This window comes from Protopterus annectens, chromosome 6.part0, assembly GCF_019279795.1.
Source record: "Protopterus annectens isolate FY-2018-M chromosome 6.part0, PAN1.0, whole genome shotgun sequence".
Taxonomy (NCBI): domain Eukaryota; kingdom Metazoa; phylum Chordata; order Ceratodontiformes; family Protopteridae; genus Protopterus; species Protopterus annectens.
In genome coordinates, this window is record NC_056737.1 from 474,476,073 (window position 1) to 474,498,819 (window position 22,747).

The following is a 22,747-nucleotide window of genomic DNA, read 5'->3' on the forward strand; positions in this document are numbered from 1 at the left end:
GTTTTCACAAGGCTCAGGGAAGATGCTCTGGAGGAATAATCCTCACCCTGATCACTGGTCCAGTGATCTAAGTTTTTGATAGACAAGTTTTCACACCTCACTCAATCACAAAAGCAGCAAAAAAACTTTCATGACCAACATTTTTCTCTTTCCTGAGGGTTCACTTATTGAAACCCCTCAGAACTGTCAGTCTAGCAGCAGCAGCAGCAATTGAAAGCATCCTAACATCCAATTTGTTGGTATGGTATAGGAGCTGTTCGGTCACAGATAAGAAATCCCTGCAGAGTGGTGAGAGTTGTAGAGTGGATAACTAGCACTAGTCTGCCCACAATCCAGTATCTTTATATATCGAGAAACCTAAAACAGCCACCAAAATAGTAAATGACAACTCCTCCTGCAAACACAGTCCGTTTATGAGCCAGTCTGTTTATGAGCCTGTCATCTGGTAAAAAAACACAGTATTCAATTCAGGACTAGATTCAGACAGTTTTTATCCAAAAGTGATCATACTTAACTCAAACATTAGGTCTGATCACTTACAGGTCAGGATGTTAGGACTTCCCATTCATTGTGAGATTATTTTATCTAGCATTTATTAATCCCAGCCAAGCCAACCATTTTTTTTCTTCAGCTGCTACTGCTATGTACTTGCTTGGTATGTGGTTCATGTGCAATACTATTACTTGAACCTTGCTGCTAAGATCCTAAAAACACACATTTAGCAAGTGTGTGTTTCTAGGAATATATGTAGCTATATACTTAAATGTAGAATTTATTTATAAAAGGGTGGTAGTATCATTATATATGTTGTTTTAAAATTATGTCTATGTATGCAATTATTTCTTTTGTCTGTCTTACGATGAGTGGATTGCATAAAATCTCATTTAATCTACACTTGTGCAGATCTAAATGACAAAGTTACTTTTGAGTTTGACAAACACATATACATGTATGGGATACATTTAAAAACCTGAAGGTCGAAAAACAGAACACATTCATTTACTACTGTTTAAGACTTACTAAAAAGCCAGTAGCTTGTTCTGAGAGATCATGGCAGTGCAGGGACTACATTTTTGCCCTTTCCCCACTGTGTTTCCATCTCGGAGTTAAGTTTATGTGAACAGCAAGTGGGTAGGGGGTGCAGGGGAGCTTACCCCCTGTACAGCCATCTCTTTGTTTAGGTCATTTAGAATTTTGTGTCAAAACCTTCTGTGGTTGAGTTTTTTGTCTTTCAGGATTCCAAAGGTATTCTATAAATTATATACATCTCATAGATACACCACACACATTTAAATGCATTAACATTACACATACACACGTTGTATATCTAGATCTCATTTATTTATATATACATTTTTTTTTATACACACACACTTTGGAATCTCGAAGTACTGAAATGTCTAATGTCTAATTTCAGTATCTTGAGACCAAAGTGTCGAATCTGCAGATGCGAGAAACTGCAAAATATCGGACCCAGAAATGTCGAACCCGCGGTACTGATTAGTGGAGTGCATTCTTTACGGGTTTTGGGGAGGGTTTGCGAGTGTGTCAAGAGTGTTAGGTGTGGGTTAGGGTGTGTAGGTGAGACTGAGTGCGTCAGTGTTGCGAATGGTGGTGTTTGTATCTGTGTGATGTGTGTCTGTGTGAAGGGGGTCTGGAATGTATGTTGGTGGGTTTTGTGCGTGTTGGTGTTAGCACGACCTCTGAGTTAGTATATACAAGTAGGGGGGCTTGCCCCCCTGCATAAAGTAAGGGTAGATGTGTGTGTTTGTATGTGTGAGTGTGTGTGTATTATTTCTTTTTTGAAAGTGTTGGAAGGTATGTGTTATGGAGTGTGCGCTCGAGATGGTCTTATGAGATTTTGTGGTTTTGGTAATATGGATTTTCAGCTTCATGGTCTCAATACTGGAATTTGATATTTCAGTATTTCGAGATTATGAAGCAAATCCATATATACGCACACAGAGCGGATATAAAAAGTTTACACACCCCTGAGAAAATGCCAGATTTTTGGGATATCAAAAAATGAGACCACAATAAATCATTTCAAAACTTTCTCCACATTAAATGTGACCTATAACCTGTATAATTCAATTAAAAAACAAACTGTTGGGGAAAAAATATAAAAAATAAAAAACGTACAATAAGCTGGCTGCGCAAGTGTGCACACCCTTAAACTAATACCTTGTTGAAGCACCTTTTGATTTAATTACAGCATTCAGTCTTCTTGGGTAGGAGTCCATCAGCATGGCACGTCTTCACTTGGCAATATTTGTCCACTCTTCCTTGCAAAAAGTGCTCCAAATCTGTAAGATTGTGCGGGCATCTCTTGTGCACAGTCCTCTTGAGGTCACCCCACTGACTTTCTAATGGATTTAGGTCTGGACTCTGGCTGGGTCATTCCTACAGTTCAATTTTCTTCTGGTGAAGCAATTCTTTTGTTGATTTGGATATATGCTTGGGGTCATTGTCATACTGAAAGGTGAAATTCCTCAATATTCAGCTTTCTAGCAGATGCCTGAAGACTTTGGGCCAAAAGTGACTGGTATTTGGAACAGTTCATAATTCCCTCCACCTTGACTAAAGCCCCAATTCCAGCTGAAAAGCAACCCCAAAGCATGACACTGCCAACCACCATGCTTCGTGAGGATGGTGTTCTTTTGTGTTGTTTTTGCGCCAAAAGTACCTTTTGGAATTGTGGCCAAAAAGTTCAACCTTGGGCTCAAACCATAACACATTTCCCTACATGCTTTTCATAGTCTTGATGTATTGTTTTCCAAATTTTTGCCAGGCCTGGGTGTTTTTCCTGTGTAAGAAAAGACTTCAGTCTTGCAACCCTACCATATAGTCCAGACATATGGAGAATATGGGAGATTGTTGTCACATGTAGTACACAACTAGTACTTGCCAGAAATTCCTGCAGCTCCTTCAGTGTTGCTGTAGGTCTCTTGGCAGCCTCCCTGACCAGTTTTCCTCTCGTCCTTTCATCAGTTTTGGAGGGACATCCAGTTCTTTGCAACGTCAGTTGCCCCATATTTTCTCCACTTTTTGTTGACTGTCTTCACGGTGTTCCATGTTATATCCAATGCTGTGGAAATTTTTCTACCCTTCTCATTTAGGGTGATCTGATGCAACAGTTCGAGGGATTTTGTGAAATATGGTTAGGACACCAGAGACAGAGAACTTCTTTACTTTCAATTTTGAGAACTACTGAGCTCTTTCAAGACAGGGTTCCTCTTTTGAGGCTAAAGGTCTGCTTGTAGATATGAATATTCACACATCTATTCAGATTAGAGAGACTACAGAGATAATATGGACAGAAACAAAGTAGTTCAAAAAGAAAAGAACTCTGGTATTAAACTAGTAGTACTGAATGTATATTTGTGTGACAGCTGAGGCAAAACAGTGTAGATGAATATTTTTACACACAACTGTATCTACCTTTAACTATTCACAATACTTTCCTGCAGCTGAATCATGTTTTGTTATCCTACAACTCTACACATCTGTAGTATTACTCACGTTAGTCAATTTTTTCATCTCTTATTGTTTTGGAGCTTTTCTCCCTACGTCTACACTGAAAATGGGCTATCAGCCCAGTCAAACACTCCCGGTAAATACAATTTTACATGGATCTCCCAATATATATATATATATATATATATATATATATATATATATATATATATATATATGTATGTATGTGTTTACTGGGAAAGTCCGACTGGACACAGGTTGATTTTCAGTGGAGGCCCGGGGAGAAAAAAAAAAAAATATATATATATATATATATATATATATATATATATATATATATATATATATATATATATATATATATATATATATATACACACACACATACATTTTATATAGATATATATACACACACACACACACACACACACACACACACACACACACACACACACACACACACACATATACTTACATACACACTACACCTCATGCAACTTGTACATACAAACTTCAAAAATCATACTACACTGGAAAAAGGACAAGATCTCGACTCCCCACAAATACTTGAATAAGTCTGTTGGAAAAACTTTGAACATTCATAATATCCAACACACACACTGCAAACAGTACACAACACAAAAACTGGTTAGGCTAAAATAGCCTTGTAACCAAAAACAGCAAGAAAACTTTAAATTTAGCCAAGAAGGGGGAAAAGGGAGCTGGTATAAAGGGGGTTTGAAAAGGCAGCCTGTGGTCAGCAGGGGAGAAGAACCAAAACAATTTAAGACCAATAACCTCTCAAAGGTTGCAGCGGACCTAGACTGATCAGAAGTTTAAAAAAAAAGACGATATACAATGGAAAACTGATAACATTAAAAGGAACTCTGACTAGTAAATCTTCCAGCTTGGGTTTTATCCAAACTCAAAGGCATTCTAGCGAAAATGGTTAAAAACAGAGGGATGCTGATTTCAACAAGGATATTATGCAAAGGTTCAAAATGCCATCATACAACAATCAGAAGTTGTACAGGAAAGTAGCTTTTCCACAACTTACTGCTGTACTACCTGGTATGTTATAACTATTGGGGTGTCTACCATTTTCATTACTCAAACAAAATGAATGGTAACCCAAAAGAAAAAAAGTTAATACCCTTATGTACAGGGTGGAAAGCACAAAAACACCAACTAAGTTATGTAACAAGCTACAGTGCAATTCCCTAAATGAATGGGTGTTCTGTATGAAATAGCAAAGATCACATTTTCTGGCAAGGCAAACAATGAGGACAGCAACAAAACACCAATTTGTGCAATACTGAATTCAACAAAACCTACCTAGGCAGCCCTGGATTTGGTTCACATTTGGGTGTTAATCATACCTCTCAACTGTACATATATTTACTGAATGTCCAGATTTTTAACTCTGGTTTTTGGGTCCATTTTTCATAAAATTGTGTTTTTTTATGACAAATTAGTGGCAAATCATTAAAAAATTGAAGTCGGAAGATAATGACAGAGTTTCAGACTTCATACCCTTCAAAAAATTCATGCTAATGCAAACAAAGCTGACAGAGCAGTTTTTTTAAAGCAATATTTAAAAATTGTCCCTATTTTGGGGGTTTTGCCCCACTTTTACTTATGACTTTGTCCATATTTCTTGTTCTAAGAGGTTGAGGGGTACGGTGCTAACATTTTAGGATCATAACAGATGCAAGTTAAGCACACAAAAAATAACCCATGAATTGACAAACTGAAGCTAGATCTACAATTGCTCAGGTAGTCGTGATTTCCAAGCTTTAGTAGAACTCTTTTCATGAAATATCTGCTAAAAAATACATAGAAAATTCTCTGTACTAATGGTGATACTCCTCTACAGGCAGTTTTACATCGACCCTGCATATATGCTAACCTTGCATGCATCACAAAGCCTTGGGTCTATAATGTTCCATCAACCTGGAACCCAAAAACCCCCAGAACGCTGTCTTAGCCACACTTTCCCAGTGAACTAGAACAAACCAAGATCTAAAGCTTAAGGCAGCCTACTGGCTTTCAAACGAGAACTAAACATTAATGCAGCACTTGGAACCGCACTGAAAAAAGGTTTAATGAAAATACAACCTTACTCTTCAATCATCATACTGATTAGACCTTTAAATCCCTGATAACTCAACCACCTAAATAATGCCCACTGCCACACTTGCTAAAACCTCCTATTAAACTCCACAATGTGCATCTTTGTCTTAATTTCGGGTCATTGACCTTTGGAATGCTACATTTCTACATTAGCAGCAAAGATCTTAATTATATAAAAAAAAAATAAATAACTAATACAACAGAGTCATTAGCTACTGTTTGATCCCTGAATAATTTATAATGGTATGTTGGCCAATTTGTGATATATACAACTATTGACTTCAATGCAGAAGTCTTAAAGCTATGCAATATCTACATGCACTTTTTCTCATGGTATCCATACCCTATTAGTTACCCGCACATTAAACCACATAATCTTAAAAGCATTTATTTGGAATTTCACTACAGTCCTCCAAGAAAATGAAGTCTAAAAGTCAAGAACAGGTAGAGAAGAGTCTTCCATTCCCAAATAGCATAGTTTCTTCAGAGAATATTGGGCACAGACATGGATTTGAACAACTAGGCCTGAACAAATTAAACTCACACAGGACTATCCATATAGTTGACAAGGTAAAACAGACAAAGCAAGCCATTCTGAGTTGTCAGTGTAATGGGTTAACCTAGAAACACCAGTGTTTCCACTAATCGTTCAGACAGAGAAAATCAAAGCAAGCCAGACACCCAGAAGGACTACAACATTAGGCGGAAGTTTATCATCCCATATGGCAGGTTAAGATCTGCCTTCAAGGTAGGAATGAATTATGTAGCATCTGCAGATGTCCAGTGGCACATGGTATGCTTAAGTGGTGGTGAATGAAAGTGTAAACCTAACTCCTTGACTTGTTAAAGGTAAAAGTACAGACAACGCCATGATTACTTTCAGAGTATGTTTTTGGTTGCATCAAGGGCAGCCAAAAGGAAGTCTGTCATGTCATAGCAAAGTTGTGAATTTTGATGCAAATCAGGAGTGGACAACATTGTGATATTTTAGGAGTAGGACACAGAAGGGTAAAAGGATGACAGTCACTGCAGCTGAAGGTCTACTTTACCTGCAAACAGATTACTGCCGACTTCCAAAGCTCATGAACTTCTTTTTTCAAATATACAGCACTTTACAACAATGATGGGAACATAGATAACACGGCCATTATTTTAAACCAATGTGACAGTGAGAAGGGTTCAAGATTCACAAATAACTTGGGAGTATGAGAAGAGAGTACAATTACCGGTTGAGTGTAGTACTTATGGTAGAAGTAGTAAATGTGACTAAAGCAGACAGTAAACGGACTGCTTCTGAAACACTTGGGTGGAAGACTGGGATGCAGCGATCTGCCAAGGTGTTAACAGGTAGTCCCAACTAAAACCATTTGACAGGTTGTTACTACTTTTTGCCATTTAGCAGCATAGTCTTGCAGCAATTCAGACCATCAATTAGAGAGTGTACTTTTCCACTGAAGGATTTGGAGTTTTTAGTTCTGATGGCCTTTGGATCCACACACTAAACTATGATAAGAGAGTGAATGCGTTGAAATTTAATACAACACACTTGTAATTGCACTATATTATGCATAATTAAGTTCACAAGTTTGTACTTCTCATCTCAGAAAACCAAACTCTTAATTCTGTACTTTATCTTTAAACAGAATGTGGTGATTTACACAAAAATTAAATTAGAACAGTGATGGATAATCCTATGGTTAGAAACCCAAATGTAATTGGAGACACAAATGTTTTTGTGTCTTTCGGCTTTTACCAGTTATGGGTTGCCACAGCGGAACTCCAGTCCGCTAATGATTGGCAGTTGATTTTTACGTACCGGCTTGCCAGGCCTGACGCACAACCTTCAGCAAAGGTACGCCAATTCACGCATGTCTCCACGCAGAAGACGCTCTAGCTAAAAATCGAACCGGACAGCATCTTATGGTGAGGCGACAACGCTACTGCAGCACCACCACCACGGATTGGAGAGACAAATGTACTTAATTATAAAAAGGTTTTCGGAAGATAAATTAAAGCTGCTTAATGTGCTGAAACTCCAGGGTGGTCGCCTTTACATCTAGTCATTTCCTGACAATGAAGCCTCATCTTACGCAATACAAAACACCCCTTGCCTTACTCAACTTTTTCCTGCATTCTTTCAACATATCCTAACTTGTTAAAAATGCACTGTAGTAACCATGGCCAAATAACACAATTTCTTCAACAAAGAAAAGTAAAATTGTGTCCAAAGCTAACAGAACTACCTCCATAAATTCAGATAAATACCTTTGAGAACCCAAAAATCACTAATGGGATAGTGACTCAAGTGTTGAGGAGCAGGCACTCTCTATATCCCTCAGTGTCAGACTGGGATTAAACTGAAAGAACAAAAAACATAGCAATATAGTTCAACTTGCTGCTGGTGTGCGTGTCTGTCTCTCTAAACACATCATGTCTTCTTATTCCTAAGACAGACACCTGTATATGACTAGATATTCAATTGTGAGGAACTGGAAAACAATCGGAATAATGTATTCCAACTTGTTGCTTGTAAACAAGTTACAGTGACATTCTGTTAATATCTCTGAAGCCAGACTGCGAGAACATTAAAGAAATAAATGACCCTATACTCAAGACTCCACACCAGCTATACTGACCTTTTACATTTTCCTAAAAAAAAATTCCAGAGTAGTTTCCTTAGACCCAACCATCAAGTCTACGTCGGCCACAAGTTTGGGATGGGGTGTTTGGGGGGGGGGGGGGGTCTTTACCAGGCTCCCAAAATATCTGAAGGTCTTTATGTTACTAGCTACATTTTATGATTTCTGAAGTATGGTATTTCACATTACTTTTGAGTAGCAGAAAAAAAATGAAGTGTGCGTCCACCATTCTCTCTCCACACACTCTATTACAAGATGTAGAAACACTGCAGGCTTACCTACACACAAATTGGAGGAATGCACATTTACCTTCAGCAGGTATTTAAGAGAGAAAAAAAAAACTTCTCTCCATTTAATGTCTTTTCAAATATCAATGACATTTGGTGATGTATATGCCTTTTAGTCCCCCCACAACAGAAAAGTCACATCTTTCTCACACACACTTCAGAAAAGTGATACAAAGCATCACATATGTATTCACCAGTTTCAGTGTCACTGGTCATTTTCCTGTTCATCTCCATCTCCCAATCTCACACTCCAGATAAAGCCCAACGTATTTCCAGGATCTTTTAGTCAACTCTTGTATGTTGTCTCTCAAGCATTTTCCTTTGGAACACTGGAAAACGTTTCACTGGCAAAGTCTATATGGGAGCTTTATTATCTGAAGAATGAGAAGCAGAATTCTCTTCTACTTGATGGCTCCCTTTTTGCTGGGCAAACTTTAATTTCCTCCTCAGCCTATTCTGCATCAAAATTACTTTGATTTTCCAGGAAAAAAATTCTGAAGACAACTAGATACAGCAGTTTAAAATCCCACACCTGTGTGTTGACATTCTCCAATTGCTGGGATAAACTGGTTTCTCTTCTGCCTGGTGTACGTACAGTGAATAATCATCTTCCACAAACATGCAGTGAATAATCATCTTCCACAAACATGCAGTGAATAATCATCTTCCACAAACATGCAGTCTCCGATTTATAATTCTTTGTCTTCTGAAACAGCATTGTCGATCAACTTTCTGCTGGTATGACTGCATTTTTTTTTACTAATACAGGTCTTTACGGCTGATTTCTCACGACCAAACCACACAAACACACACACATGCGCGATGTGCCCTTTAGATTAACAAATCCTGCTGTGGAATACCAATCCAGTTGCTTATTTGTGCTTTCAAAATCTAATATATAGTGTATTCTCTAACAGTTTGTGGTACAGCAGAAAATCTTAGGCACTTTCTATGGTCTATCATTTTCTGAACAGCTCTTCTTGAACTCGCTCACACTTAGCCGGCCTTTTCTGCATTTTGAAATCTGATTTTTGCAGTTTTATCAGTTCATCTGAAAAGCCATTTAAAGCTTCAATCTTCCAGACTTTTGTTAACTGAGCTGATACACTAAGAATTTAAAGAAAAACAAAATAAATAAATGTGCTCAGAGCTGATTAAAATAAATAAATGAATGAAACACTGAAGAAGCTCTCTCTTGTACCAAAGACGGAGCTTGAACTGCTTTTTGCTGAACAGCTGCAGGATCCTTCCCAGTATGGTTTTCCTTTTCACCTTTTCTAGTTAGTTATTTTGTTTCAGGCTATCTCAAGTTTTTTCTTTGCTGGCAATCAGGCAGTGTACTTATTAGCTATTAACAATTTTACTAAAACTGGCAGAATTTCAAGTTCTTATTTCTCAGTTTCTTTTTTCACACTGGGAGAGCTGAAGTTAAGCTGTTCAGTGTGCAGCCACCTTGGAAGTCCTGGAACCAGACTTGGATAAAAACAGACAAGCACATGCAGAATTCATATACAGATGGCAACACTACTCACTGCACTTTCGCAATGACTAGATGCTTTCATACACCACCCTGCAAAGACCAAAGACAGCGCCTTAATGTGCACAATCCTGAAGTCTGACTGTGGTGGAACAAGAATCAAATCCTGGTCATTCAGTTGCTCTTAAAATAACCTGCAATGCTCCACCGACACGCACAAACTGAACGAATAAAACATAAAAGTAATGCAGTTAAATTTCACACAAAACACAGTCCCACAAAGCCATCCACAGCCATAACTTGCAATTTGTTAATGCAAGAATAAGAGACAAAGCCAAAAATAATGGGGAGGGCAAAGGCCATAATAAGGATACATTGCTCTCGTTTACTTTTAAGTTGTCTGAATAGCAGGTTTTGTATTGCCATACAGTTTCAAAGAACATGAAGTCTGAAACAAATGCCCATGATTACTGACATCACAATGAAAATGCACGTGCAAACGGACACCTCTAGATACCCTACTCAGTCTCAAATATGCTGCAAGTGAACAAAGCTAGACAGCTCATAGCACGGTTAAAAGCTACTAATTCATACTCGCAAAAAGTTCTAATTGTAGACTATATCAACCCATACTACTTGAACATTTAAGTAAACCAATACTGCTGAAGACAGACCCTTTCAAAATGCAAATTGTACAGAAAATGGAAGTTTGCCTCAAAGTGAGTTATAGGACACCCTATCCAATTAAAAAAAAAAAGTCAAATTTCTCTGAATAACACTTTGTGCCAATAATGAGGAAGTCCAGACCACCCATTCTGTGAAGTGCACATTACAGGTGGAAAAAATAAAGGTAAACTAAATGCATACTAAAATAGACTTCAATTCACTTTTTTACTTTAAGCTCCCTTCTCTCACACACGCTGTTGTGACAACAGATAAAAATATGAAACAGCCGATGGAAAATGGTTCTCAGTACAATGCAGCAAAACAAAACTATCACTATAAGCTTACAGTTAGAGACAGGATAAAACAATGCTGATCTAAATGCACTACTGTTGTGTTGTCACTTCCTCCAAATCAGAGCCAAAAGCAAACCTCCAAGGAACATAAGCATATCCACTCCCCAGCCGGTTTATATTTTCAGAAGGCATGAAGTACAAACTGCCTGTTCCAGAAAAAAACCTGTATCAGCAGTATTTCCACTCAATGTAGTAGTTTTGTTTCTTGTTGAAGCCAGAGTAATACAGTGCGTCTGTCTCTGTGTAGTAACCACCACCCCAAGCTAGTATATTTTTATTTTTAAACTTTTCTGGGCATCTCTAGAGGTTAACTGTCATTGACAGTCTCAACTCAATGAACATTTTACACAAATCTGCTATAGAAGGAAAGGGTGCAGGGTGTGCAGGAATCATGCGATTAAGTAAGGATTCCTCATCAGTACTGAAAATGCACTGACAACACTAGAAACAGAAAAAAATGTAAGCAGTGCTTCAAAACTGGATTTATCTGCAATTAAACTGGACAAGACGTTTCACATAGTGACAACCCTATGTAATTCTGGTTGCTGATTCAGAAACCCATTAACAAATTATAGTTATGCAAGTTTACTTTAACAGCAGAGGTTTAAATGACTACTACTGCAGTAGATGTGAGTTATAGCCTGCACAGGGTAACAGCCAGCTTCCAAAGAGTCAAGGCACCTTTCATACATCCAGTCGGACTGAGCTGTGCCAACTAAAGTTGCCATGCCCTTCAGAGCCTTCATATCAGAGAGGCTGAACCCTAAAACAATGCTAGCGAAAAAGAAAATAAGTCCACACCCTGACAAACACCAATAAACAAGGTTGGTCGAGGGAGGGAGCTGCTACTGCACTAAATCATCATTCAAACATCTACAATCATGGTAAGTTTACTTAAACAACTGAACTATGCTCGGCATACTGATCACTGCTGCAATAGCCTTTCCTATATGGATAGATAAGGCTAGCCAACATTTGGAAGGAAGAAGAGTCCAGGAGCCCCTGGAGAATGGTCCTTGCAAAGCCTGATCTTGACCTAGACAAGGAATCAAGCTTACAGTGCTTTGTAAAAGTACATACAGAAGACACAGTTGCAGCAACTAGGATACTTCCAGAATCCAACCCTTTCCAACCAGTCATGGATGAAGCTAAGGCCCTGGAAGAGTGGGCCTTAACCCTGCCTAGAATAGTTCTGTTGTGGCGAGTGTAACAGTAGGCAATAGCTTTAGACAACCATTTGGAAATATAGTCTGTTTTGACACATTGTTACCTTCACAAGAAAAAAAAAAAAAAAAAAAAAAACGATCTGAATGATTTAGCTCTATCAAGATAGTGGTCGAGTTGTCTGTGGATATCCAAGGTATGGTGTACACTTTCTCCATATGCAATGGCCCTATCCCTATCAGTCTTGGTGGGGAGATGATGATGAGAATCACCATGAAAGCCCGCACCACCTTCCGCACATGAGCTGCACTCCCACAACCATACTGAAAGCTAGCACCATAAAGTTGCTTGGCAAGTCTTACTTACCCACGCCATATGCTTGCATTGCCGACCCTCCTCAAAAGGAATCACACTAATGCGCAGCTGGCGCTACCTCCTCCGAATGGCCACACCCATACTCCCCTACCAGCTGTGTCAAACACCTGAGCTCCTAATCTGACTTAGTTCTGAGCTACAGCCAAAGGTTTTATCCATCAGAGCTGGCTTAGGAAAGGAGACTCAACCAAGGTACAAACTATGAGACTAATCAGCATGCAGTACCTTGCTCAACCAAATGTCAAAATACCAATCAGGCTCAAGGCCAATGTTAATCTTGTACCATTTGTTCACTCTACTCATTCTCTTCTAAATGCACACCTCATTATGCTTTTAAGCTTTTTTTCTTCCATGTGAAAATACGACTGAATTAAGGGAGTTTAATGACACAAGAAAAACAAAAACATACAGTACCAACTGTCACAGAAGTATACAAGTCAAACCCAATGGTGCACATTTTAAATCTTAAGTAATCTCATTCTCAAGCTTTTGAGATGGAGCTCAACCCCCTAAACAGCTCAATTAGCTACAGGACTCCCCAAATGCTTGATTCTATAAGCCTAAGTGCAAAGTTACAGGACAGAGAAATACAAACAAGATTACATTTAAACACAAGTATACTCACCCTTCAGGAAAGAAGGCATTAATTATTCTGTCTCCTAATGGGTTAATTGCCAACTCTGGTATTCTCTGAAAATCTTCTCTACTACAATGGAAGGAAAAATAAAATAATTAAAACAATTATAACAAAATGAATTGTTTTTCTCTAGAAATACCTTCCCTTCAGAGGGCTGAATCAGCCTTAAATCATTGCAGCACAGCATACCAATTACAGGTGTACCACAGAAAGATTTATCCTCACTAATCAGTTACAGAAAGGACACTTATTACAAACACTTAACCTTTAAGAAAGCTCCAATTCTTACTGAAGACGAGATAAACCTTAGGAAGTACATTGTGCTGCTGTCCAAAAGGCTATTTACAGAATACAAAACAAAACGAGCACTGAATTCATTCAACACACCCGTACAAAGCTGAAATCCAGTTCGGTCTGTGAAGTACTTAGGGTTTCTAAGTAGAAGAGCTGTCTCTCACCAGAAAGCAACCTGTTCAAAGACCCTCAGAGGGCAGACCAAGAACTTCCTTTGTATGAGAGACAGACACAAATATTGTAGGACTAGTCCAGATGGCAGTTTTGGTTTGTATTTTAAGCAGCTATTTCACAGAGTTGAAAAGGAAAGGCTTTCCCAATTAGTTCTTTGGAGCAGGTCCATGACTTTGGCAGCATACCCCATTTCTCACAACCGATGCACACACAAAAACTGGTAAGGAAAAGTTTGTTTTAATTTTGTTAGTCTAACTCTCCTTTCAGCTCTCTCATTATGTATGGCCAAACTCTTCCATATACTTCAGATAAGTATAGTTATACAACTACGCAACATAATGCATGCTGGGGTGTAAAGCTTGCTCAAAATACAGTAGAATTACTGTTAAACACAATCACCAACACAGGAATCATACTCATGATTTTGCACTTCTGTCAAAACAAGACAATAGTCAGTCCTTTGATTTAATGTTTCAGCAGCAGACCATTCCTTAGAGCTGATCTCTTGAGCAATGACTTTTAGAGATCAGCCTGACTACAAAATAGAGAAACTCTGTACTCTTTTTAAACCTGTTTTGTACGCAGAACAAGACAAAACACAGACTGCACCCACCAGTGCCCAAATGCTATGCTTTAACAGCTGCAGAAAGAAATATAGTGTGTTTGTGTATGTAAGAGAGGCAGAGAAAAAAAAAAAAAAAAAAAGAGAAAAGAATGCAAGTCAAGATTTTCAAAAGGTTCACAAAACATCTAATGCACCAATAGCTCTAGCCAACTACACCCATAAGGCAGAATTATTACCATTATTCCCTTTTCCTACAATGCAAGACTTCTACAGCTGCTAACAGACCAGACATGCAAAACAACAGGGGGCTGGACAGACTGAACTTGTACTGCAAAGAGCCTGTTATCTACAGCTATGGTGAGTTATACAAAAGGAGTGCTTTAGGATTCATACAGGATGATGAAATGAAGAGTACCAACCCACAATGCTCCTTACAAGCTCCATGAAGTGCTGCCAGTCTACAGCATCCCCTGCAGGACTGCAGAAGCAAATCTTAATAGCCACTAGGCAAGGCATGTGATTACATATTTGGAAAAAAGTGTTAATGAATAAAGCAGCACACACATACTAACAGATACATTCCTGAAGAAAGCTGCAGTATTTGTGGTCAAAAAAGGTAAAACAGAACAATGATTTTATTACACTTATGACAGAAAACAAATAACTAGTTACTTAAAAAAATGTCCAGTTACTGGACCCCTGCTTTTCTTTCTTGAAAGAAATAAAATCAATTTAACCTACATCAGGAGTGTAGAGAAGATAAAAGTCCCAAGTATGGTTCAGCTTACCAGAGTTCCATTAGCAATTCACTCTATGAACAGTGTGCCTATCTTGTGGGGGGGGGGGGGGGTATTCTTAGTGTGTCATGAGACTCAATACACTTGCTACCAGGAGACAGGTTATCAAACAAGAAGTGATGTGGCACAGCTACTCAAACCAGAGAACACAGCCTTCAGTTGTGCAAAGGAATAAAAACAGGCATAAGTGGTCTTAATGTAGGTGCCTACATCACCAAGAAGGGTTAAGGGCCTTCAAAACAAAATACACACTCATTGCTGGAGAGTCCCAACTCCCTGATATGTATCTGGCATCTCCTCAGGATGGCTCTCACTCTAGGGGATCTTAGGGAAGAATCTTTATCCCTAAGGAACAAATGAGCTTGAGTCAAATAGTGACTCAATCACTGGCTAGCTGAGGGAGGAAAATTATCAAAGTCATAAACAAAAATGGATACGTTTAGCTAAAGGATGCTGTGCTCATCAGGGTAAACCATTACAGTTATAAACTTTACAGCAGAAAGTGTATTGTGCTGCAATTGTATTCTTTTCAGCTAGTGGCCAAACAGTCTAATGGTTTGGTTTACCACCTCACCTGATGCACTCACTCATTTATACAGACTGTTCTTCCATTTCCATCTATCCCTTCTCTATCATTTCTGACCAGATTAATCTGGTAAACGAGTTCAGTGAAAAGTTTCACTAAAAAACTGTCCCCATACTAGCTCTCATCTCTTACTTCCTGCTACCAACCACTATTATAATGCAATCTTTTCTTCTATTTTACTACACCCAGCTCATCCTGCTAGCTGTGCTGACTTCTCTCCTAGTGTTGTATTAAAGCCCTTCTCCCAGCCCTCCTATACTCTTTCTATAAGGGTTTGCTACTGTTCTGTGTCTTACTCTCTCTGCCTCCCATCTGCCTGTCTTTTGCTCTCTCGGCCTCCCATCTGCCTGACTGTTCCAACCTACCATTTGTTTCCTGTTCCCTCTGTGGTGCTGGTTCCTATAAGAGCACTTCAGTTTACTTCCATTTCTTCTTTCTTCTTCTTGCAGCTGTCTCCTCCTATCCTGATTTCAATCTCTTCTCCCACCTTTTGTGGCTGTATCTTTAAAACCTTCTACCTTTACCCCACTTTAGCAGATTCCACTTACCTGTTATCCCCCTTGTCAATCTCAGTCCATGTCCTCACCCTCTCTTTTCCTACCTAAATATGGTCTCTTAGTCCCCTCCTGCTTCCACCTCCTTAGTCCCACATTTTGCGTTCTTACCCAACTAGCCAGTCTACTGCCATTCTTAGTTACAGTAATTTTCATGAAGCTCAGCATTACATCCTCCATTACTCAAACATAACACAGCCAGACAGTTGTCCTTTCTCACAAATGTCTCCAACTCTTTTCATCCTATCTGTGCTCACCTGTCATGTTGAACTCCGTCTTTTATTTTATTAACTTTTTACATCCCATGGAAGTATCCATTAGTAACTCAGCCAAGCTTTTATGCTCAAGTGTTCTCTGACCTTCTGAACATGGAGCAAAGTGACAAACTGAGGAGTAATATGAAGTAAAACACAGACAAAATATCACTCATTTCCTCATAAAACTGCTCACAAGAGGGACAATGCAGCAACTAAGCCAGGAATCTTTCCAATAAGGCACTTTCACAAGTCCTTCAAATGTAAAGTTCAAGCCCAGTGTTGTTGAAATATCACTGCTCTTCTGACCTCAGAATTTGCAAATATAAAATAGATTGAAAGACTTTACATGACCTTAATGGTACAGAGAATAGCAGCTCTGACTGTAACCTAGGTGGCACCTAAGCTTTACTAGTGAGCCTGACAATGGGGAACTGAAAAGGCAGCAGCATTTTACCAGCTCACCTTCCCTCGGGGGCAAGAGGGGGCATCAAGCATGGATGGCAGCACTGGTATGCATCCTATGTTTACAAATACTGATGGCTTCTACCAGACATTCTTGTCTGTACTGACTTTACCATCACTGCAGGTTATACACTGGGGTGTGTAAATGGGTAGGACAAAGCTTGAACTTAAATAATGAAAACTGTCCTCACGAATAAGTATAGGCTTAGTATTCTACAATATTCCTTACGGAGTTTTTGTTTATGCTGCATTGTGGACTTCTATTCCCAGAAATGTAACAACTACCTTTTGTTCACGTTGCTTCACTCCTTGCCCAGGCAGATATTTTCTTAATGCTTCACTTCTCCCCACCAAGTCTTACTTTAGCACATCAAGTTTAAATGTCAGAGATGGCTTCTCTACCATATATTAATTACGCAAGCCACTAAGAGTTCATCCATCCACAAACACAGGAGAGGTATGTAGCCATAGCCTAGTCTGCGAAGTAAACACCTAGTTAAAAGGCAAAGCAAAACAATGGTGGCGACTTGTATTTGTATTTTATTCAGGTCTTGGAGCTCATCTCCCCGGGCCTCTACTGAAAATGGTCATATATCCAGTTAGACTAGCCCGGTCAACAAATGTAAAAATAAAATCAGAGAGGCACCAAAACTTCCAACCATATACCAGTAGTCATGAAGGAGAGGGCTCTGTCAGGATCCCTAACTGTCTGATAGGTGCAAGGGCACAAAGAAAACAGATATACTCAGGTCCTGTGATCACCTAAACAGTAAATGGGGGGGGGGTCTCTCCAATAAGGAAAATGCCTGCCTTATCAAGGGGGTCAAACAAAACCCACAAACAACAGCTGCAATCCTTCCCTGACAAAATTGCTCCTGTCAAAGGACACCAACAGAAGGCTGCACAGCTCACAGTCATTAACATTTAGTTAGTGCCATATGTTCACAACATACACATCAGTGCCTGGTAACCTAAGGCACAGCATCCAGTTCCAACACAGAAGGATCCAGCATGGTGTTTACACAAGAGTGGTATTAGACAGGAACGGGGATAAGAAGCTCCCTGATCCTAGACTCAGGAGAGCCTCTAATACTCAAAACTGGCACTAACAGCTAAGAATAAAATGTGGACATGTTACAATCTTAGTTCAGCATCCTGTACTCCAGTGTGGCAGAGGAATACACCTTGCAAACCCTGTACACCTCCCCTTAGGTGATTTAATTACCATGCCTGAGAGGAACAGACTGAACTTATAAAACAATGCAGGCTCAGAGAGACCTAGAAGTCACAGCTAGGATACAAGGAAAAAAACATCACCTCTTCTTTAGGGTGCGCACAAGCATCTGTTCTACTAGGGGCTACTGTAACAGATTAAGGATGCATCCAGTCCTCCAAGATCACAGTTACAAAGGCTGGCTCTTGGGGGGGGGGGGGGGGGTTGTGAAGGCAAGCAATTGGTCCCAAGCCACAGTTCAGAGCAATGGCAGAACAAGCTCTCACGTTGCAAGGTCACCTTGAAACGGACAATCCCATAAGAAGAAAGACACCTTGAACTGCTCCTAACCTAGTATATTATTTAGGCCATGTAACTCTCTTAACAATGCTAACAGTACCTGTTCCATAGGCCCAGATCATAAAGCAAGATCATCAAGGATACTCTACGTCAACAGTTATTCCATAAATGAGACTGTATCCTGCAAAAGTACAGTTTTGTATCTACCATAAATGTAGATGTTAGAGTGCTAATACAGCTGCAGGCATAACAGATGGGTTCTCCTGCCGTCAGGCGGGTCCTCGGTCGGCCGAATTCCAAAGTCTAGGTCCGGCGTCGGTTGTCGTCGCTTCTTCCCTGACGTCAGTGCGAAAGGGGTATAAAAGAAGCAGCCAACGCCATTTTCTTCAGTTTTTCTTGCCCCAGATGTCAGGTGCCCCCAGAAGGAAGGCAATACATAAAATTATGTAGTAATGCAATGCCATATAATCAAAAAACAGTAGTTGCAAGCAAATACACCATAAAAGAATACCCCTAGAGGGGAAGGAGGGAGGGAAACCTGGATTGCAGCTGTATTGGCACTCGAACATCTACATTTATGGTAGGTACAAAACTGTACTATGTTCATCGTGCATACAGCTGCAGTCATAACAGATGGGTAGAATCCCAAAGCTAAGAAAGGGGTGGTAGGCACTAGGTGGAACTAGGAGGAGCCAAAATGCCCTGCAAGACTGCAGTGGCAAAGCCTGCTCTAGATTTGGAGTATAACGGTAGATTGTAGTGTTTGGAGAAGGTATGCACAGAACTCTTAAGTGGCTGCTTCCAAAATATCCTTGGTAGGAACTCCTCTGAGAAAGGCTGCAGAGGTGGCTGTGGCCCTGGTGGAATGAGTTTGAATGCCTGTAGGTACAGTTTTGCCATGAAAGGAATAGCAAAAGCGTATGCAGTGGGCTATCCATTTTGAGATTGTCTGTTTGGAAATTGGTTTTCCTTGAGCTCCTACCGCATAGGCCACAAAGAGCTGTTCTGATTTTCTGAAAGGTTTTCTTCTGTCCAAATAATAACGCAGTAGCCTGTGGATGTCCAAGGAGTGTAGTAATCTCTCTCCTTTGTTTTGAGGATTGGGATAAAAAGTAGGTAAATGTATGGCCCGATTTAAAGCTACCCTGGATACCACTTTAGGCATAAAGGACGGGTTGGTTCGTAAGGAAACTCTGTCCTGATGGAAGATGATAAAAGGCTGAACAGCCATGAGAGCCTGTAGTTCTGAAACTCTATGAGCTGAAGTGATAGCCAGAAGGAAAGCTGTTTTCCAGGACAAATATTGCAAATCTGATGAGGTAGCTGGCTCAAAAGGAGGCAAAGTCAGTTTTTCCAGAATGAAATTGAGATCCCAAGCAGGTATTGGTGATTTCCTTGGAGGTCTTAAATTCTTAGCCCCTCTGAGGAACTGTCTTAAAAGAGGGTGAGAGAATAAAGGAGGATCTGTGTTGTATTCTGCAGAAATGGCTGAGGCATGGATTTTGATGGAGGAGAACGAAAGTCCACTGCTTAGCAGTTCAGCCAAATATTGTAGTATCTGAGGTAAATTCAGTTTTCCAGGGTTCTGGCCCTTTTTCTCATTCCAGACACAAAAACGTTTCCATTTTGCGGAGTAAGCTTTTCTAGTTGATGGCCTTCTGGCCTCCAAAATGACATCCTGCACCTCCTTGGAGAGTAGGGCCTGCTGTGATGCTAAGGAATCTTCCATGCGGCTAGATTGAGTGTTTCTAGCTGACTGTGAAGAGTTTTGAAGCTGTGCTGAGTCAGAAGAAGAGGCATTAGAGGCAGGGTCCATGGAAGGGAATGAGTCAGGCTCCTCAGGAGTGGGTACCAGTATTGCCTTGGCCAGTCCGGAGCAATGAGGATCATCTTTGGTCTGTCTGCTCTGGTCTTCAATAGGACTTTGGGCAGCAGGGGAAGAGGCGGGAAGGCATAAACTGTCATTGATGTCCAACTGAAAGAGACAGCGTCCACTTTCCAGGCCTTTGGATGGAAGATCCTCGAGCAGAATTTTGTCAATTGACGATTTTTGTGGGAGGCAAAGAGATCTATGTCTGGCCTTACCCATTCTTGTATTATTTCTGTAAAAACTTTTGGATGCAACTTCCATTCGTGTGGATCTGTCATATTCCTGCTTAGGTTGTCTGCCAGCGTGTTTTCCTTGCCTGGTAAGTACTGTGCTTGTAGTTCCATTTGTAAGTCCATGGCCATGTTCCAAAGTGACATGGCCAGTCTGCATAGGGGATAAGAAGGTGTTCCTCCCTGCTTGTTTATGTACCACATAACTGTGGTGTTGTCCGTTCTTATCAATAGTTGACCTGGTTGTAGAAGGTCCTTGAAAGCTATAATAGCATTTATTACTGCTAGCATTTCTTTTTGATTGATGTGAAGGTGCTTTTCTTTTTGGGACCATTTGCCCTGAATGCACCGGTCTGTCATGTGCGCCCCCCAGGCGTAGTCCGAGGCGTCTGTTGTGATGGCTTGATTTGCTTGAGGCTTGCTGAATGGAAGACCTGTGTTTGTTTGACATGCTTGAGCCCACCACAGAAATTCCTTTTGCAGACATGGAATTACTGGTATTATTGTTTCCAAACTGTGGCTGTGTTGAGACCATATGTTTTTAGGTACCATTGTAGTTCTCATATGCAGCTTTGCACATGGGATTAGTAAGATGCAAGATGCCATGAATCCCAGAGCCTGCAGGATTTTCCTTGCAGTCAGCCTGGTGCAATTTGCCAGTGTTCTGAAATATTGAATTAGTTGCCCCTGCTTCTCTGACGTGAGGTAGGCCATCTGGGTGTTTGTGTCCAAACTGGCACCCAGGAAAATTATATTCAGAGAGGGTATTAGCCTTGCTTTCTCTTTGTTGACTGTGTATCCCAGAGAGTTTAATAACATTATTACATAAGCCAGATGTTTCAGAAGAATGTGCATGCTGTCCGCTTGGATCAGGCAGTCGTCCAAATAAGGGTATATTTGTATCCCTTGAAGTCTGCAGTAGGCAATTACTGATGCCAGGCATTTCGTGAATACTCTGGGCGCAGTAGATAAGCCAAAGGGCAATGCAGAGAATTGATAATGGGTTGAACCTGCAAGAAATCTGAGGTATCTTCTGCAATTTTGTCTGATTGGGACATGCAGGTATGCCTCCTTGAGGTCCAATGCTACCAGTCAAGACTCCTTGCCCAGCATGGGAAAAAGTTGCTGTAGAGTGAGCATCTTGAATTTTGGTACGAGTAGGAATGTGTTTAGAATGGAAAGATCCAGAATAGGTCTCCAATCTTTTCCTTTCCTTGGCACCAGAAATAGCCTGGAATAAAAACCTTGACCTTGTTCGTGTGTAGGTACCTCTTGAATAGCTTTCATGTTTATAAGATCTGAAATTTGCTTTTGTGCCTCTGCCCTTTGATTGTGTGGCAGATTTGGCATGCCTCTCATTTTTGGAAGGGTATGAAAATGGAATTTGTAGCCTCTGTTTATAATGTCCAGGATCCATTTGTCCTTTGTGACATGACAATTTTTTGAGAATAGTGCCAGCTTTCCTCCTAAGGGGGCTGCCATTTGAGACCTGGTTGGCCTGCAAAGGGGAAAGTCATTGGGTCTGCTTTCTGAAAGATTGTAAGTTGTCCTCACCACCTCTTTGTGTAGGAGCTTGCCATTGTCTGCCTTTGTACGATCCTTGTGATTGTCTCTGCCCCTCGGGCGCCTGTATCTGCCTCTTTGGGGTCTGTCTGTGGCAGGAAAGGACCAGTTTTTGGAAGGCCAATTTCTACTAAAACGTGGGGGTTGAACCTGTAGACATTCTCACAGTTTGCATTGATTTAGCTTTTTCCTGCATTTTCCGTAATACTTCCTCAGCATTTGCCCCAAATAGTACATCCTTTTGAAGAGGGGCGTCTAGTAATTTAGCTTTGACATGATCAGGCAAGGCTTGTTCCTTGAGCCAGGCATGCCTACGTATGACTGAGCCTGTAACAGCAGCTCTACATGAGGCCTCTAGAGCATCAAAACCACATTGTAAGATATGTTTACCCACTTGTTCTGCACTATGCATCAAATCCTGCAACTCCTTCAAGTCTGGTTGTTCAGGTTGTGACATTTTACTTTTCAACTGAGATAACAGAAACTGTTGGTATTTTAGCATATGAAACTGACAGTTTAAGGCTCTCATGGTTAAGGTAGCCGAGGTATATACCTTTTTTCCCCACCTTTCTAAGGATCTGGAATCTCTCGGAAGGCAGTGGATTTTTAGCAATGGAAGCCTTAACTCCCTTGGGCCCCTGTGAGATGGTTTCTAGGTCAGCAGCATGGCTTTT

The 22,747-nt window shown here is 40.2% G+C and overlaps 1 protein-coding gene across 1 annotated transcript in view; it reads right to left on the bottom strand.

Moving 5' to 3' along the window:
- Positions 1 to 22,747, bottom strand: part of CHP1 (calcineurin like EF-hand protein 1) — a 234,686-nt gene that overhangs the window by 119,669 nt on the left and 92,270 nt on the right. The window contains exon 3 of the mRNA XM_044074206.1: positions 13,197 to 13,277. Coding sequence (XP_043930141.1) covers positions 13,197 to 13,277 — 81 coding nt within the window. The remainder of the gene's footprint in view (positions 1 to 13,196; positions 13,278 to 22,747) is intronic.